The 20,930-nt window shown below is 39.3% G+C and overlaps 1 gene segment (V, D, J or C); it reads left to right on the top strand.

The window, feature by feature from the left end:
• Positions 1 to 19,925: 19,925 nt before the first annotated feature.
• On the top strand, positions 19,926 to 20,618 carry LOC114687883. The segment is given in 2 exon segments: positions 19,926 to 20,115; positions 20,264 to 20,618. Coding segments are annotated over 2 exon segments (372 nt in total).
• Positions 20,619 to 20,930: the final 312 nt, after the last annotated feature.

Genomic DNA, 20,930 nt, shown 5'->3' with positions numbered 1-20,930 from the left:
CCTTCTCCCCAGCACACTCCCCATTCCCACCTCCTCCAGGGCAAAGCTTCCCCTGAGGACTGAGATCTACCTGGTAGACTCAGTCCAGGCAGGTCCAGTTCCCTCCTCCCAGGCTGAACCAAGTGTGCATGCATAAGCCCCAGGTTTCAAACAGCCAACTCATGCACTGAGCACAGGACCTGATCCCACTGCCTGGATGCCTCCCAAACAGATCAAGCCAATCAACTGTCTCACCCATTCAGAGGCCCTGATCCAGTTGGGGACCCCTCACCATTGGTTCATAGTTCTTGTGTTTCCATTCATTTGGCTATTTGTTCCTATGCTTTATCCAACCATGGTCTCAACAATTCTCGCTCATACAAACCCTCCTCTTTCACACAAACTGGACTCCCGGAGCTCCACCAGGAGCCTGGCTGTGGATCTCTGCATCCAGTTCCCTCAGTCATTGGATGAAGTTTCTAGCATGACAATTAGGGTGTTTGGACCTTCTATCACCAGAGTAGGTCAGCTTGGGCTGTCTCTCGACCATTGCCAGTAGTGTATTGTGGAGGTATCTTTGTGGATTTCTGTGGGCCTCTCTAGCACTTTGCTTCTTCCTTTTCTCATGTGGTCTTCATTTACCATGGTCTCCTATACCTTGTTCTCCCTTTCTGTTCTGGATCCAGCTGGGATCTCCCACTCTGCCAAGCTCTCTTTCCCTTGACCCTTGCCCTTCATTACCCCCACTCATGTCCAGGCTGTTCATGGAGATATCATCCATTTCTCCATCATTGGGCGATCCTTGTGTCTTTCTTGGGGTCCTGTTTTCCAGGTAGCCTCCCTTATAAAGCAGTCCAGTCATCTTTGTTCCATATCTAGTATCCTCCTGTGAGTGAGTACATACCATGTTTGTCTTTCTGAGTCTGGGTTACCTCACTCAGGATGATTTTTTTCTAGATCCATCCATTTGCCTGCAAACCTCATGATGTCATTGTTTTTCTCTGCTGAGTAGTATTCCATTGTGTATTTGTACCACATTTCATTTATCCATTCTTCAATTGAAGGGCATCTATGCTGTTTCCAGGTTCTGGCTATTACAAACAATGCTGATATGAACATAGCTGAGTAAGTACCCTTCAGCTATGATTGAGCATTCCTTGGGTATATGCCCAAGAGTGGTATAGTTGGATTTCGGGGGAGAATGATTCCCAATTTTCTAAGAAAGTACCATATTTATTTCCAAAGTGGTTGTACAAGCTTGCATTCCCACCAGCAGTGGAGGAGAGTTCCCCTAGCTCCACATCCTCTCCAGCATAAGCTGTCTTCAGTGTTTTTGATCTTAGCCATTCTGACAGGCGTAAGGTGGTATCTCAGAGATGTTTTGATTTGTATTTCCCTGATAATTAGGGATGTTGAACAATTCCTTAAATGTCTTTCAGTCATTTGAGTTTCCTCTGTTGAGAATTCTCTCTTTAGTTCTATAGCCCATTTCTTAATTGGACTGTTGGGCATTTTGGTGTCTAATTTCTTGTGTCCCTTATATATTCTGGATATCAGTCCTCTGTCAGATGTGAGGTTGGTGAAGATCTTTTCCCATTCTGTAGACTGTCGCTTTGCCTTGTTGACTATATCCTTTGTTCTACAAAAGCTTCTCAGTTTCAAGAGGTCCCATTGATTGATTGTTTCTCTCAGTGTCTGAGCTACTGGTGTGATATTTAGGAAGTGATCTCCTATGCCAATGCGTTCAAGACTACTTCCTACTTTCCAATGAGGATACCATATTAATTATTGTGTTGTTAAAATTCTTCCAATTTCACCAATTGATTTCTCTTCAAATTGGATTCAATTTATGTTCATCTGAACCCTTCATGCTTACAGAAATTCTTAGTTGAAAATTCTAGATTCAGAAATTGATAACTTCCCCCAAAGAAGGTTGATTTCTTTAATATGTAGAATTTATAAATTTTGAATGTTTAGGATGACTAAGTAAGTCAATGCTTCAACACTAAGGAAAATCATCTATCTATGCAACACTATGAACAGAAATCCATACTGAGACATGTGTTTGTATTTCTAGCTAAAACAATGTGAGTTTAAATGTCAAATATTTTAATGCTGTTTCAAAAATTCATAGTTTTTAACGATATTTTCTTTCAACTCCCTTTCCTTACATTAAATATGGCTATTATTTTCATTAATTCATTTGTTTATTTGATCAACTCCATGTTTAAATCCTTCACATTTTATTTAAATCTTCTACACCTCTTTGGAAACTTCTTCATATCTACATGCACAGTTCTTTTACTCTGATTCTCCTTTTGTGGCATTCCTTAAGCAAATTTAGAGTAACTCAGGTACAGAGAGAAACTGCCATGTTAAAATTCTCCTTGCCCCACATCTCTTGGTCTCACAGTCTGAGCTCACAATAACAGCTCTACCTACCATGGAAAGAATAATTCTGAACTCCACTGTGGCTGTAGCTTCCTGTCAAGAGACTCCACCTTCAGTTTTGCATGTTTATATATTCTGACTCATAAATCTCTGCTATCCAGACTCATTGAGAAGTATGTTTTCTGGAATACTAAAACAATATTATTGTAATAAAATATGCACATTTAGAGAACAGAGTAGATTTAAAGGTATGAAAGAACATATTAAGGAAAGGGTTTCCACATCTAAAGTCAATCACTTGCTTTAACTCTAGGAGGAGAACAGGAATAATAATCTGAATCATTTATTAATACTAGGCAGAGGTGCATGGTGGGTTATTGTTTTTTTTGTTTGTTTTAGTATTTCTTTTTTTTGGGGGGGGGGGTTGAATACAGTGATTTTGTTTCCTGAATTTCACTTTTCTTAACAAATGAAAACAAGGGCGCCTCCTGGCGGCAGCGCGAAGAATACACAACGCCTTTTTTTAAAAAAAAGATTTATTATTTATTATGTATACAGCATGTATGACTGCAGGCCAGAAGAGGGCGCCAGATATCATCACAGATGGTTGTGAGCCACCATGTGGTTGCTGGGAACTGAACTCAGGACCTCTGAAAGAGCAGTCAGTGCTCTTAACCTCTGAGCCATCTCTCCAGCCCTTTGTTTTAGTATTTCTTAATTATTTATTTTAAGTCTTTTTTTTACAGATGGCTAGACCAAGAGCATGTTTTAGCCTCCAAAAACTATCTTCATGCCCAACTTCAGGGATATAAACTTTTAACAGGCAAAACTCGCAAAGACACATCAACATTAGATCAGGTTCAGTGTAACCTTGAAACCTTCATTCCTAGATGGTTGCATAGTTCCACTTAGTGTTCAGCTGTGGATTTCCACATCTGGTCTCATCAGGTGCTGGATGGAGCCTCTCTGATAAAGATTATGCTAGGCTCTCATCTATGAGAATAATAGAATATTATTAATAATTATTTAATTGACTTTTTTTGCCCAATCATCTTTAGTTCTATCCTAGTTCTTTGCACAATCCAGCCTCTGGTTTCTAGTCACCCAGGAAGTATCAAGCAAGAGCTACCTCTTCTAGCCTGGTGTGTGTCTTAAGTTGGATCAGTCATTCATTGGTCATACACACAATTTCTGAGACACCATTACCCTAGCACAACTTGAAGGCAGGATCAATTGTAGATCAAAGGTTTGGTGGCTGTATTGATGTTCCAGTCCTACCACTGGGAGCCTTGTCGGGTTACCAAAGATGGCCATTTCAGGCACCATATCCTCCATTACTAGGGGTCTTCACTAGGGTCACCTTCATAAATTCCCATTAGTTCCATTGCACTAGGCTTCCACATTGACAAGTTTTGCCTTCCAATTCTAGTCATCTCTCTCTCCATTCCTACCAACTCCTACTCCCTCTTTTTCCCATCTCCATTGGCCTCCAGTCCATTCAGAAATCTATTCTATTCCCCATTCCCAGAGACATCACCCCCTTAAGTTCTCCTTGTTACTTAGCCTCTCTGGTTCTGTATCATAGAATTATTAGCCTTTATTTAACAGCTAATATCCACTTATAAAACTAGATATACTGCATCTTACAGAAGACAAAGTGGGGAATAGCCTTGAACACATTGGGACAGAAGACAATTTCCTGAGCAGAATACCAATAGTGCAGGAATTAAAATCAAAATTAATAATTAGGACCTCATGACAGTGAAAAATTTCTATAAGATAAAGGACACTGTGGTGATATTTTGTTTGTGCTAAAATGTGGTGATATTTTATTTGTGAAATTGCCAAAATTGTCATGTACTATTCAATTCAAAATGACCAGCATGGGTTTGAGTATGGAGGAACGAACATGTTCTCCCCATTTGGTGAGAGTACACCAGCTAACTGACTTTACTGAGTAGCTCTGATCTACCACCATAGTCCCTAATCTCCTAATAAGAGCCAGGGGTTTGGGGGTCAGAGATGATTGCCCTAAGGTATTAAAAGTTTGAATCTATTTTTGTTCACCTAGATGGAGTCTTCTGTGAATTTGGACATCTTTGTGGTGGATATAACACAGAGGTCTATGAGGGGAAAGACTATCATTCAAAACTAATGAGAATCTAACAGAATTTTGTTTTCCTGTTAGAGAAAAATTCTGAATTGGGAGAGTATTCCTGAGACTCAATATGTAAAAAATATAAAATACCCCTGTTCATTCATTCCTGTATTCGAACCCAGCCTTTCTCTTAAGAAGTTTATTTTACTAACAGTATTGGAGCCATGTGATAACTCTTGAGGCTTGTCCTAGATTGCTCTTTATGATTGTGGTAAAAACTATGGGCTGTAGTTTAACTGTGGTGAGAATGAACCACAAGTACAACAAAACCCATGTGTGAAGTTTATTAGTAGGGAGTGAAGAGAGGGGGTGAAGGCCTGCCTTGGAAAGAGAAGGGACTGGGAGAGTGAGAAATAGGCGGAGCTCACTTTTAAGGAGGGGCTTAGCACATGAGTGCATAGGCTTACTCAGGCACACAGCACATGTGCATAGATTACTTAGTGATGTATGGCCATAAGAACCTGGTCTGACTGAACATTTGCCTGAGTATTGACAGCACATGTGCAGCCGTAGGACCCTAGGGATGGCTATACGATGCTGAAAATGCTAACACCATGAGGGAAAGAACTTGGGAAAGAAAGGGTTAAGGTCTGTATGCAGTTCCACTTCACAGTTCATCATGAAGGGAAGTCAGGGCAGGCACTGAAGCAGAGCAGGTACTGGGAGGCAGAAACAGAAGCAGAGGCCATGGAAAAGTGCTGCTTACTGGATTACTCCCCCTGATTTGCTCACCCTGCTTTGTTACATGACCTGCTACCGCCTGCCCATGGTTATCACTGTTTATGTTGAACTGCACTTTACCATATCTAACATTAATCAAGCCAAAACCACACAGACTTGCTTAGAGGTGAATATTATCGAAGTATTTCCTCAGTTGAAGTTCTCTCAACATGGATATCATGATCTTGTATAAAGTTGCAAAACAAAACAAACAAACAAAAAACAGGACAAGGGCTTCCATCAGATTTTAATGACAGATTAATTTGAATTTGAAATTCTATTTCTGAGGTATAACAATTCCCTTTTCTCTTAACTTTGCATGTACCTATTAGCTTTTTACCTGTGAGAAAGATGTTTATATATTTTGAACTGGATGTGTATGGCTTAGTGTTTCTCTCTGTGTATAAGCAGACATGAATGTGTGTACCTCAGAGGACAGAAGCAGTGGTGAATTCCCTGGAGCTGATTATAGGATATAGTGAGCAGCTCTAAAGTATAATTGCTCTAGTTACTCAATCAGGTCCTCTGAAAGAACAGCAAGCAGTCTTAACTGCTGAGCTACCTATCAATTCCCTGGGAGAATTTTCTGTCAGTACATCATACTAAAACCATTTCATTCAATGACCTACTGAGATGTCTCAACAAAGAAAAGTGTCTGCAACCAAGCTAACAACTTGGTATTTTCCTAGATTAACATGATAGGAGAGGATTGACTCCCATGCACTGTCCACTGTAATCCATGTGTGTGCCAAGGAATGCACATTCCTCTACACATAAATGCAAACACATAATAAATCAATAAATAAATGTAAAATGATCATTTCACTAATGTATAATTGTTGTACAAAAAGTTATACATATACAATTTATATAAAACTTTTGAGACGTAATACATCTGTGAAATATCATTTTCAACAAACACCAGAAGCCCATAAATCACTTCCAAACTTTCCTTAAACCACATATCCAAGGAAAATTACTTTTAGTATTCATTGCATTTACATTTTCATAGTAAACATGTAAGATATACCTTCTTGGTATTTTTATTTTTTTCTATGCCTATGGAGACAGATTCAATGAAACACAGGAAAGACAGTTCCTAAATTCTGCATTTAATATTGTTAAATGGAGATCTATTTTTGTTGTAAAATTGATGAAAGAGGAAGAAATACATAGTTATTAACACAGAGAAAGTGATTACATACATACTCCTTCCATTTCACTCCTTCCAGTGTTTCTGGAATACAGAGCTTACCAAGTTTCTGCCATTGCGCAGATTGACAGTTTTTAGGATGTTATTTTCACATCAAGTACTACGTTATGTTTAATTATTATCACCTCTGACATAGAAGATATTTTATGTGATTTTTACAATCTTGAGCATCCTGCATAACTCTTTCCTGTATCTATACTGCAGCACTAACCCAGGACTTTGCATATTGCTCCCTAGGGAGGACACACACACTTGCTTGTCTCAGATAAAAGTTCAGTTGTCTGCTTGTGGTTACTGATTGGTCTGTTTGGGTTGCCTTCTCAAAATGAAGTTGCCTGTTCTGCTGTTGGTGCTGCTTTCCTGGTGTTGGTTGTTCTGGATTCCTGTTGAGGAGAACAGGAAGTGAGAAAGGATGATGGGTAGGGAGGATGAGCTCTGGGTCTCACTGATGGTCATATGGTTCATGATGAGAAGACAGGCATGATCCTCCAGGGAGGAGCTGGTGAGATTCATATCTGGGATAAGAAGGTTCCAGATGGGAGAGAACCTGGGCTATAAAGGTTATGACACAGATAGACGGGAATGGTAAGCTTTACGCCTGGAAGCATTTTAGAGCTCTCAATTCACTTGTTTTGTTGAAAATGGAATTATAGTGCATAAGGTATTACATGCAAAATATGTTGAAAATATCAAAAAATGTAATCACAAAGATTGTTCATGACTTTGTACTCCTCTCTCAATATTTCAGCTTCCAGAGGTGATGTTGTGATGAACCAAACTCCACTCTCCCTGCCTGTCAGTCTTGGAGATCAAGCCTCTACTGCTTGCAGCTTTAGTCAGAGCCTTGTATATAGTTATGGAAATGCCTATTGCTGTGGGATGGTCTGTATGTCAAATTGCTCTGATTGGTCAATAAATAAAACACTGATTGGCCAGTGGCCAGGCAGGAAGTAGGTGGGACAAGGAGAGAGGAGAATTCTGGGAAGTGGAAGGCTGCCGCGGAGAGACACTGCAGCCGCCGCCATGACCAGCAGCATGTGAAGACACTGGTAAGCCACCAGCCACGTGGCAAGGTATAGATTTATGGAAATGGATTAATTTAAGCTATAAGAACAGTTAGCAAGAAGCCTGCCACGGCCATACAGTTTGTATGCAATATAAGTCTCTGTGTTTACTTGGTTGGGTCTGAGCGGCTGTGGGACTGGCGGGTGACAGAGATTTGTCCTGACTGTGGGCAAGTCAGGAAAAATCTAGCTACAAATGGCGCCCAACGAGAGGGCAAGCGTTTCCACCTAAAACCTGAGAAAAGATTCTAAAACGGAGCTTAAAAACAGCTTCCTAATTGTCTCTCTCAAATGAGCGGCAACCTGCCGGTTTGAGCTACTGGCAGGTTCCTAGCGTGCAAGCTCGGTCTGCAGTATGGCGGGAATGAGGCCTCTGCAAGTGGCACATTAAGCTGCGTGGTGAATTTAGCCTTTGCTAGTACAAAACAAAAAGAGGTTCCTGGGCTACATGCTGCCTTGATAGAAGCATAGACCCACTATTTCTGAGAGTTGATGGCTCCCAGAACTGGCGGAAAACGTACCACTGCCATGTTGGGAAGCTGAAGTGGGTGGAGCCAGCAGTCACAGCACTGTTTCAGGCTTAAAAGGCTGCAGTTTAAAGCAATAGGCTCAAGGTAATATAAAAAATAAGCCACATAAAGATGGCTATCACACAGAGAATCTGGATTATGTTCTCTTTGATATTCGTAACTGAAGAAAAACATTTGATTGCAAAAGCTGTTGAGTTATGCCAAAATGTATATTTTAAAGGTACCTTGACTTCAAAATTTGGATGTAAGGATATGTTGCTTTGGAAAGGAGGCTCTGCTTTTGTTTCTACAGAAAGCCAGAGGCTATGGATTTGTTCCAGATTAAGATACATCAGGTTTGACCAGCCAAGACCACCTAAAAGGTCACTGATGACACCATGGCCCAGATGATGCAACATCCAGAATTGTTTCAAGGCAACTGGCTCAGACGATACAGCCTCACGGACTACTCCATGATCCTTAAATTTTCTCTGTGTCCCCATAAGATACAGCGCCCCCCTCCAGCAGGAAGTAGTAAGAGAAGCTACGCCCAAATTCCCAAATATACCAAGCTGGCTTTGGAGATGTGTAAAAGTTAAAACCTTTTTTTAAAAAAAAAGGGGAAGTGCTGTGGGATGGTCTGTATGTCAAATTGCTCTGATTGGTCAATAAATAAAACACTGATTGGCCAGTGGCCAGGCAGGAAGTAGGTGGGACAAGGAGAGAGGAGAATTCTGGGAAGCAGAAGGCGGAGGCAGAGAGACATTGCCAGCCGCCACCATGACCAGCAGCATGTGAAGACACCGGTAAGCCACCAGCCACGTGGCAAGGTATAGATTTATGGAAATGGATTAATTTAGGATAAAAGAACAGTTAGCAAGAAGCCTGCCATGGCCATACGGTTTATAAGTGATACAAGCGTCTGAGTGATTATTTTATAAGTGGATGGTGGGACTGCGGGACTTGGGGAACCTGGAGAGAAGCCCTCCAACAACAGCCTATTTGTATTGCTACCTGTAGAAGTCAGGCCAGTCTCCACAGCTCCTGATATACATGGTTTCCAACTGATTTTCAGGGGTGCCAGACACCCTGGTTCAGTGGCAGTAGGTCAGGCACAGATTTCATACTCAAGATCAGCTGAGTGGAGCCTAAGATTTAGGAGTTATTACTGCATGCAAGCTAAACATCTTCCTCCTGGTGATGTAGACCCTAACAAAAATGTCCTTACTTGGAGTGGTCCAGCTGCTAAATATATCATTCATCTGTGTGAAAGAGATATGAGGAACTTCAGATTATTGGCTGCATCTGAGGGCCTCTGAGCAGGAGTGTCTTGGCTATACCTCAAGATTTATGCATTTCTGGCCTAGTAGGCTGCAATAACAATGATATTGATTGAATCTGCCTCAGGAGAATGGTGAACAGGTATCCTCTCAGTAACCAGAAATGATAGGGATAAAGCTGAGTGAAAACTGAATTTGATAAATCCATGTTTCAAGTATTTTATGTGAGGTAAGAGTGGCTCTGAAAGATCTTAATAAGTTAGATTGGCATGGAAGCTGCAAATACTATTGGTGTTTGTCAAACCCTGAAATCTATCTCTAAAGGTAGAGGAGGCAGGATCATCGGCCCTGTGCCTTTTCCACAGCACCTAGTCACCCAATACTAGCCAACATCGTCAAGCTTCTCGGGGGAAGGAAGATGTGCATTGAACCTGAGGCAGCACAGAAGAATGAAGAGAATGGATGACCCATGAGAAAACTATATAATAAAGACTAGATGAAGACCGGTCACCTATTTATCATCCTGTACTCAATATTAATATTTTTATTTCATTTAATAAATTATCTTATTTAAAAAGTGAACATGAACTCATTAGTTTTCCCTCAAAAATACAGCAAGTGAGTCACAGTGTATATAGAACCTCAACCTGGCCTTTCTGATTATGTCCATGATATACCTATGATTATAATTTCAAGATATCCATGTCCTTGACCTTAATATGATGTTGAAGGTCTCTGTCTACAGTGTGATTGTGAAAAATGAAATGGCATTCAGGAGAAAACTAAATTACTACCATTAAACTTCATAGTTTTATTTTAAAGAAAGTATGAGTTTTATATTTTCAAATTAATGCAAAAAATGTGGATGAGATTAGAGTAGCAAGAGAAATTAAGATAATGCACATTATATACAACTTTAACACCCTAATTCAGGTGGTTACCACCAACTTCATTGTGTGTGCTTATGTGTGTAAGTGAGAGAGTGAGAGAGAAAAAGAGAGTGAAGGAGAGAGAGAGAAAGCCAAACAGACACTGGCACCAAACTCAGCATCTTTTGCATGGTAGGCAAGCACTCTACTGTTAATTAGGAACATATATATATATATATATATATATATATATATATATATATATATGTGTGTGTGTGTGTGTGTGTGTGTGTGTGTGTGTGTGTGTGTGTGTGTTTTCATGGCTGATCTTTTGGCAATGTGTAGTTGTATTTGCTCTGCCCATGACCTGGGCTATACAGCCCAAAGGAGGTGGTGCTTCCTGCCATTATAGGTGACCTCTTATAAAGAGTTGGAGAAGGGTCACATGCCCCTTCTCCCTGCTTCTGCCTGCATGGAACATTCGCTCCCGGTCAGGTCAGAGGATAACTTCGGCTGTCTACTCCATTCTGTATTCGTGAGTATATTTCCTCAATTTATATCTTAATAAATTCTGTTACCCATTTAATAGACTCACGTGACAAAAAGACCCCACACTCCCTGTAGCTCCTGCCCGGAGCCTCTGCAGCAGTAGCTGCAAGTTTGATCAGAAGTTTGTGTGCTCCCTGGAGGCCAGTCTCACTAGCACCCCTGAGTCCCTTGTTCCCAACCCCATGGATCTGAGCCCCACTTGTCCCCACTGGGGCTACTTGTGTGACCAAACTTTAAGGTAGCTACTGGTGAGTTTCTCTGCCCTGTAGAGCCTGAGAAATGCAAACCCCCCCAGGAATAATTTGACCCCTGACCAGCTGCATACAGCAGTCCCGAGGGATGCCTATAGACCAGGCAGCTCGCATGGCATATGTGTCAGTGATTATCTGACCAGGCAACTCACAAGGCAGTAGTTCTTATAACAATTGCGAGAATCATGTGTGTTCTTTGGAGGACAGAGCACCAGAGAAAGGTGCCTTTCTACTTCTGTGCTTTTATTGACCAGATAGGGTCACAGTTCTCAGCCTGGTTAGAGATTACCAGCAGACTTTTAAAATTGTTCAGTGTAGCAGCTACCAATTCTGGGCCACCCTGGGCCACTGCCCTTGACAGGTCACCTGCCTGCCTGCCCGCCTGCCCACAGGCTTCCTCCACTCTAGCTGAAGTCCACTCCCAGTGCTGCACCCAGACCCTTGACTGCCATCAGCAGCCCCATATCACCAGCCAGACAGGCAGCTTCTATCAGGTGCGTGACTGTGCCTGAGCACTTCCAGCTCAGTTCTATATTGCTTCATTGTTATGTATAATTTGTTGGGGTCCCAGCAACCCTACCTACTGCTCAGGGGTTGCCCGGGTAAGTGCTTAATTCACAGGAGCCATTCAGGGACCTGAGTCAGCTTGCACCAGACCTGTTTTGGTGCTACACCTCTGACACCTACTGGCCAAACAATGATACTACATCCAAAAATCATCCAATAAACCAGCCATTCACTCAACCTGGTCAATTACATCTGGAACAGCTGGACACATAGAACAATCTTTTGAGAACTTTATCTAAGGTAAATTACTTGGTAATTTTACACTTCAGTCTGATTAATAAAATAAAAATTTCTTCACGAACTTGAATATTTCTCAAAAAATGGCAGAAAATATTACATCTCAGGAGTTAATTTTTTTTTGCTTGTATGATGAATTAATTTCTCCAGGACATATATAATATTCACTGTTATGGAAATTAGCATAATAATTCCTATTATATGATTGAAAAATTGGCTCAATATTAATAGCAAAATGAGGCATTAATGGGACAGATAAATGCTTTACAGGGTAGTGATGAAGACTTAAATAAAAAGATTCATTCTTTGGAATCTGCTGACTTACTACAAGAACTTTAGGCTGTGCAGAGTAGCAATGAGGATTTAAATAGAAGGATTCTTTCTTTGGAAAATACTAACTTACCTCAAGAACTTCAGCCCATTAATAATAACTGTACACTCAGATTTAATTCTATTGATAATAAATGTGAATACTTAATGGATAAAACAATAATCCTTCAGAGCAATGTTACCACTTTTCAGATTATTTATATAGAGGAAAGATTATCACTACTTGGTAAAATAAGATCTTTGGAATCATGTGTTTCAGAAGAATATAAAAAGTTGCATGATTCCATGAAATCTCTAGAATCCTTTACAACAGAGGAGGTCCAAGCACTACAATAGGTCATAGTTGCTTGATTGAAAGCTCTGGAAGAATCTCTCAATAAAGATGACAAGAAATTGATAAACAGAAGGGCAAGGCCATAGAAGTCATAACATCACCATATGGCTCTTATACAGTGGCTTATTCTGTCACCATCCATGAGAAGCCAGCAGATAATAGACATCCTGAGCCATATGTGGAATATATTTTGCAATCTATGCATATGAAAGATTTAAAAAAAAAAACATTAAGGAAGTGGTGATCATCTATGGCAAGCACTCAACATAAGTAAAGCAGATGTTAAATACGTGGTTTTCCACAAATAGAATCATACCAGATGACTAGAATCAGTTAATCTCAGGTGTTTTAGAATATAGCCAACAGTTACAATGGAAAACCTGGTTGAGAGAGGAAGCTAGAAGCCTGAAACAACAGGATATGATCAGAGATTTTGATATCTCACGAGATCAAATTCTTGGTGAGGAACATTTTGCTGATAGAAATGTACAAGCTACTTTTGATGAGCATACAATATCCCAATGTCATACAGTACCTTTAAATGCTTGGGGAAAAAATCAAGAATCAGGGAAAACAACTGAGCTATATACAAAAAATTTACAAGGACCACAAGAGCCTTTTACTGATTTTATAAAAAGTCTGACCATAGCTGTAAACAAAGCAGTGTCAGACCCATAATTAAGACAAATACTATTGATGATAATGCTAATACAGAATTCAGAAGAATACTTACACCTTTAAAGATCAGGTCAGAACCTTTAAAGGAATGGATTTAATATAAAAATGGTGTTGAGTCTCTTAACTATGGTAAAGAGGTTTGGATGGGCTAAGCAATTTCCAGAGGATGAGGTACCGAATGTTTTAACTGTGGTACACCAGATCATATGAAAAGAAATTGTACACAGGGTGTTCTTAGAAGCAATACTCCTAGAAATAACCCAAATGGGATACCCCAACCTTCTGGATTATACAGATGATGTGGCAAAGGCAGACGCTGGACCAATAAATGCAGATCAACAACAAATATACAAGGCAACCATTAACCAGCAGAAAATATCTTGGGGGGGGCTCTCACAGGTCCCCAAACCAAACATGGTCCAAATATTTTTAGCCAATGTGGAGGAAATCTCTCTCTAGGACAATTAAATAACCCAGTGACTAATGTATAAAACAATACTGCACTGGATAATAGAATAGCTCTAATTGATGGATCAAAAATTCCAAAATGCACCATAAAATGAATATTTTGGCAGACTTCCAAAAATGAACAAAGATCAAAGCTTAGGGTACAAATTACTGGCAATGTTCTGGAGGGTCTGTTAGACATAAGGTGCAGATGTGACTATAATTACACCAAAATTATTGACCTCTTCAAGAGGTAAATATCCAACATCTAGGGATTGTAATTATTTCAGATAAAACAAAATTTGAGGTAGGTTGAATGTACAGGGTCAGAAGGACACAGAAGAAGACTGAAGCCATATGTGGCAAATGTAGCAGTGAATCTTTAGGGCTGAGATCTGTTATAGAAGTGGAATACCCAGATTAAAATTCCTACAATCTTAGAAATGGAGTACAGGCCAATTCATGTTTCTAGAAATAACATTATAAGATACTATAAAAAACAGCTACCAACAATTCAAGGTGTACATAAACAGAGCACAATTGCTGTCCAGCTCTTAGAAGTACCAACAGCTCTACCTTTGAAATGGCTAACTGATAAACCTGTAGGGGTTGGACAATGGCCTTTGACAAAAGAAAAACTACAAATGTTAGAACAGCTGGATCAAGAACAGTTAAATGCACAACACTTTGAAGAATCTACCAGCCCTTGGAATTCTCCTGTATTTGTTAATAGAAAGAAGTCTGGCAATTGGAGAATGCTGACTGCTCTCAGAGCCATTAATAAATTAATTCAGCCTATGGACTCACAACAGAATGGGATACCCTTGTTCACTCTGTTACCCAAGGAATGATATATTATAGTTATTGACTTAAAGGGCTGTTTCTTTACCATACCGCTACAAGAAAAGGATAGAGAAAAAAATTGCTTTCACACATAATTTCCAGCAAGTCAAGAGATATCAATGGAAGGTCTTCTATTAGAGAATGTTAAACCCAAACACCTGACTGCCTCGTCACTGTCTGTATGTACAGCCCTCTAGGTCTTAAAGGCGTATGTCTCCAATGCTGGCTGTATCCCTGAACACACAGAGATCTACCTAGCTTTTCTACCAAGTGCTGGGATTAAAGGCATGTGCCACCACCGCCACACTCTTGCTATGGCTCTAATAGTTCTGACCCCTGGGCAACTTTATTTATTAACATATAATCAAAATCACATTTCAGTACAATTAGAATACCACCACATTTCCCCTTTTCTATTTTAATAAAAAGAAAAAACAGCAAAAGGTTATAACTAACATAAGAAAAACTATATACAAAAGTACAATAACTATATACAATATATACAAGTAATAAATACCTAAACAATGTCTAGTCCATTTGTATTTGACAAATCAGAGAAAATAATTCCCTTATCTATCCTATTTTGGTAAGTCTAAAATGTATCTAATTCACTTTCTATCCTAATTAACATTAAACTATAACTAACTAATCTTCAGCTATAACTAACTAAACTTCAACTCCCTCAGAGATCCAAGAAGGAAATAATATTAGCTAACAAAAATAAAAACAGGAAGTGCATGCAAGCAACTTCCAAAAAATTTGTGAGTTGACAGAAACAGCCAGCTGCCTGCCAGTCACCTGAGGTTTCTCCACAGTGTTGGGGCATCATCTTCAGCCTACAGGCTTAGTGTATCTGACAGACTCATTTGTGAAGTAGGATGTACATAAGGTCAAGAGTTCAACATCACATTGGGTGAGCAGTCCATGTATCAGAAACACCTGAATTCTACTAGCATCATGTCATGATTCAGGATTTTAAATTATGGAAATTGTTGATGATTTTTGAATTCAGCTGTTCATTCTTCTTGGCTGTGTATATATGGCTCCATCTCAGCATCCCCTTCTTCTCCACATCCCTCTATTAAATGCCAGTTTACTATTGAGAGGCGTGAACTTTCAGCTGCTGTTCCATTGCACAACAGAAGCCATCGGCCCTCTGCTTGTTAAGCTGCCTTCGAAGAAAAGGGCACTGTACCTTTTCCGGGTTGTGAAGGCCACTTCAGGGATGGGGCCATATTGTCCTGGCCTCAGAAGATGCCTTTTGATTAAGCCATAACCACCTTTTTTTTTTTTTTTTTTGGCAACAATCAGTAGTCCTTTGTTTCGTGTCCTGTCTATCTATTTTGTCCTGTTGATTCAAGGATACTTTGTTGTCCAGTGGCTAACTTTTGCCACAATGAAATTTGACTCCATATGCAGTTTCTTCAATGTCCATATTTTCTCTGAAGTAGATTGGTACAGCCAGGAGCTGACATGTCTCAAAAACGAAAAATTTCTAAGTTATTTAAACATTTTAAATGCCATATTCTATAGATCTCTGAAGGGTTTTAAGATGACCTGTCTAAATCATCTCTGCTCAATTTTTAAAACATATCTAATATGACTACAAGTTCTATTGTAATGTCTAACTACTAACTTTCATTTCTTTATATCCTAATAGTTGGTAATAAAAACATTCAAGGATCAGAAAATTGCATTACATTGTTAAATGAATGGTATAAATACAATTAGAAATACACATATAGCATTTTCTAACAATATCCATTTCAAATTTGTATACAATATAAAACAATCCAATCCAATGTAAAGTATTTAAAACTAGTAATTGTCTTTTTTTCTTTCTTTTTTTAAATAAGAACATTAAATCTAATCTCCTTTGCTTAGCCTTTTTCCTAACCCTTGACAACAACTCGTAACCAACCATCTTATTAAATAAGAAACACAGAACCAATGTAAAAGAGAAAGCCAAGAGGTCAGAGCTCAGAGCTAAAATCTTACCCTTCCTCCTGCAGTGGTTCTAGCTTCCCAAAAGAGAGCTATTTCATGTGTGTAATTCTTTCCATAATCTTTTGTTCTGCCTTCTCATTGGTTATAAACCCAAACACCTGACTGCCTCGTCACTGTCTGTATGTACAGCCCTCTAGGTCTTAAAGGCGTATGTCTCCAATGCTGGCTGTATCCCTGAACACACAGAGATCTACCTAGCTCTTCTACCAAGTGCTGGGATTAAAGGCATGTGCCACCACCGCCACACTCTTGCTATGGCTCTAATAGCTCTGACCCCTGGGCAACTTTATTTATTAACATACAATCAAAATCACACTTCAGTACAATTAGAATACCACCACAAAGGATCATTATAGTAAATAAAATCCGTGAAAGGCATGACATTTCATTGGCTGTTGAAAGGTCTATGTTGTCCATTTTTCAAATCGTGAATATTGCTAAGGTACAAATTTATGAAAATGAAGTCTTTTTTCCCCTTTTCAGGGACTGTACATAGTTTCTTAGAATTGAGACGGGAAACCACATCATTTATATATTTGTGGCTATGAAGTAACTGGCTGTGAACCAATGCAAGTGTGAATTTCATGATGTTCAAAGCCTCTTGTCACTGTTGTGGGAAGTTTCTGAAGACTTATACTTTCTCCACATTGAATAAGTAGCCCTTTACTCTGTGGTTTCCTTGTGTCATTCTCCAGTCAAAATGTAGACAGTACTCCAGGGACATGACTCATGATATTAGAACTAGGCAAACACTATTAGTGATCATTTGTTTATCTACTGGGTAATCTCATCATTTTACATACTTGTATGGATGCCATGGAGGTTTAACCAGCAGTCCAAGAGTTAGATTGTAGTTTGACTGTATTGTTATTTTCTCTATGGCAATGACATGTGCTAGAAAAGAGACTTTTAGAGGAGTATGAGGATGACAGGCTTGGTGTGGACTGGGACTGATTCAGTTCTATTAATCTTTTTTTGTATCTTATTTTGTGAGCAGTAACAACACTTGGGATGTTCTGAGGATGTAACTTCATGAAGGAAGTGAAATTAGAAGTAGCCAGCTGAAAGCTCTCAGAAACTGTCAGTTTAACCATGAAACAGATGTGTTGCAAGTGAAGCGTTATTTCCATAGAATTATACAGAAGCGTAGCTTCTTTATTGATTCTCCTTAGGTGTGGAACAGGTAAAACACACTCAAAGTCTAAATTCCACCAGCTTTCCTGACATGGGGCATGAATAACAATGATTTCTTTTCTCTATGTAAAGAACAAATACACTCCCTATAATCACTGTATAGGTGAGTGTTCTGTGCCATGGTTATATGAGATGCAGCAAAGAAGGTGAAAGTCAGTATGCGGTTGAAGGGAGTTAAAAACAGACAATAGAAGGGGAAAATAATAAATGCCATTGTGTGTTTGCAAAAGGTCCATAAGCCACCTAAAATTATAATTTTCGTGGTCTGGTTGGAATGATGGCTCAATAGTTAAGAACACTCCTTATTCTTGCAGAGTAATGAGGCTTAATTCCAAGTATGCACATGGTAGTATGAAACCATCCCCATTCAGGGTGTATGTGACCTTCATTTGACCTCTTTGGTATCCAGACATACTAGTGTTGCACATGCAGCAAAATGGTCATATACACAAAAAAACCTAATATTTAAAACCTTAATTATAATTTTCATCAATATTCAGATTAGTATCAAATAAATAACATTGCCATATCAAGTATATTTTTTCAAAGCAGTTGCTGCAGGTGTGAAATAAATTAGTATTTTAATGGATTCTGTATATTTGTGTGTGTGATTTTATTGCTTAAACAAAACATACACATAGGGTGTCAGTAAATAAATTACATCTACATTAATGCACTGAATTAGGGCAAAGTGCACAGATTTTTATCTCTACTGTAAAATCTATGACCATATACAGCAGAGTCACTCCTGTCATTGATTTACAGGTCAATCAATTTCTAGACTTATCCACCTATCTTTTGTTTCTGATACCTCCCCTGCATCCATCATCATTTTTGGTTGTAAATTGTGTTTCTTTCTAATCCAGTCTGGTCTCTGTCTCCTACATAATGGTTGTCTGCTCATGTAAAACTCCTCCCATTCCACCTCTCAGTAAGTCCATCATAACCTATCTTCTGATGTTGAAACACTCTAGACCTACCCCACTTTGTCTATAACTTCCCATGTTTACCTTCTACATTCACTTTATTACATTTTTCTCTCACCATGCAGCTGTATCTTTCTGCCATAAACCTATAGGGACAGGCCCTCTCAGTCTCTGGAAGATGTATGTTGCCCATAACATATGCATGTTTAAACTGTTTTACATTCAAGGATATGAGAGACAATCTGAGAGAAAACTCATATTCCTTAAAGACAATAATTTCTGATAATGGGGAATATAATTCAAGTCCAATAATCTAAAGCCTCACAGGAACTTTTGGCATAGATATAATCCCAGGAAAATATATAAAACTCATGACGTTGTCTGGTCTTGATAGAAGTAGTTCTTATGTGGCTGAGCTGTGATAAATAAAATTAAATTGTTTTCCTGAAAAGATATGTTATTTACATGAGATCCCATCCTTCTTTATAAATCATGTCTTCAAGTAGTATTCTATTCCTCTTGTGGGAACCATTGTGAGCATGAAGCTGCACAGGAGTTTGCGGAGCTAAGGCCCAATAGACTCATTTACACAATACTTACATACCCAAGGCTCAGGGAACATTTTTGAAATTGGAATGTGAATATTGTAAGATCAATAGGATCAGCGAGTTTGCTGTGAGATTTTTGCCTCCTAGTAACATTAGGAGATATACATATAAAATCTCACCAACATTACTAACCAAATATGAGCTGAACAGTGAGGACTCAAAAATCATGCCAAATTCAATTCTCCACAAAGGATTATAGACAACTGAGTAAACCTGGGAGCAGAAGTGCTCCTTCCCAAGAGACAGCATACCACTGGTTGCCCGTGGCCCAAAGATCAGCCCTGAAAACATTCATACAAGTTTCATTATATAGACTTAACAGTTTATATTTAGGAATATTCAGGTATACACAAGTATAGATGTGCATATGATAATGAAGATATGAAAAAATAGACCATGAATTTGAAGGAGAGTGAAGAGTGTTATTGGGAGGATTTGAAGGGAGGAAAGGAAGGGAGAAATGCCTTAGTCAAAATACAATCTCACAAATAAATAGAAAAAAAAGTAGCTGCCTGCTCTCAATGAAACCTAGAGCTACCTTTGAAAGGACCCTGTAAAGATTTATGTACTTTCTAGAATTGTACCACATCTGACAGTCTCTGCCATAGAGGGAAACATAACAAGGAAGTTCTACATTGAACATGGCAGAAATAAAATAAAGTGCAACTCTTAGACTGGTTCTGTACTTTTTGTCCAAAGAGGAGCATATTCCCTTCAAATAAACCTGTGCTGCCTTTCTGATCTGACACATAAGAGGATCGCAGGCTGTAATAAGTCACCAAGTTGGCCAGACCTATGGCTGTGCTCAACCATTGCTGATTTGCATGTGCCCAGAGAGTGCCTGTTCCCCTTCTTCATAGTCAGGTCACTCCTGTGCTAGAGTCAGCCTCACAAAGTCACAACAGCACAGACATGAGGTTCCCCACACAGCTCCTTGGGTTGCAGCTGCTCTGGCTTTTAGGTAAGAAATTTTAATTGCTATGAAGAAATTTTCAAATACATTGGAAATTTATTCAGCTGAGTCTTGTCAGTACTTCACTGTCTCTGTGAAATCCTTTTTCTAGCAGAATTAACTGTATACAAATTTATTCTCAATTTTCTAATTTCAGGTGCCAGATGTGACATCCAGATGACACAGTCTCCAGCCTCCTTGTCTGCTTCTCTTGGAGAAAGTGTCACCATGACATGCCAGGCAAGTCAGAGCATTAACAGTAATTTAGCATGGTATCAGCAGAAACCAAGGGAACGTCCTCAGCTCCTGATCTATTATGCAAGCAGCTTGGCAGATGGGGTCCCTTCTAGATTCAGTGGCAGTGGATCTGGCACACAGTACTCTCTCAAGATCAGCAGCCTGCAGTCTGAAGATGTGGCAACTTATTACTGTCAACAGTATAGCAATTACCTTCCCACAATGATACAAGTCATAACATAAACCCCCGAGGAAGCAGAAGTATGTAGCCTGGTTGCCCCAGATGTTCCTCCTGGTAAGTCACTCACTGAAACTGTTTCTTAGATGTTATGGCAATTTTAATGTAGCTCATTATGACTTTTTTTTGTAGAAGAGACCAACCAGTTTTCTCTGTAGTCTAATTCTTTCTTCAGGTTCACCTCCAGCACTATTGAGTACCAATATCTTTTCCTGTGAGGAGTCTAAGTTGTATCATACAGAAGTGGAAGCATCTGTGGATATTCTAGGAAATGTTCTTTATGTACAGAAAATTAGCTTATAAATGCCAGTATGCAAAAGGGAGGTAATCATTATTGAGAGAAGCTGAC

The sequence above is a fragment of the Peromyscus leucopus genome, chromosome 3 (assembly GCF_004664715.2).
Source record: "Peromyscus leucopus breed LL Stock chromosome 3, UCI_PerLeu_2.1, whole genome shotgun sequence".
Taxonomy (NCBI): Eukaryota; Metazoa; Chordata; class Mammalia; order Rodentia; family Cricetidae; genus Peromyscus; species Peromyscus leucopus.
Note: the sequence above shows the minus strand (reverse complement) of the source record. Positions and strands in the feature narration are given on the sequence as shown.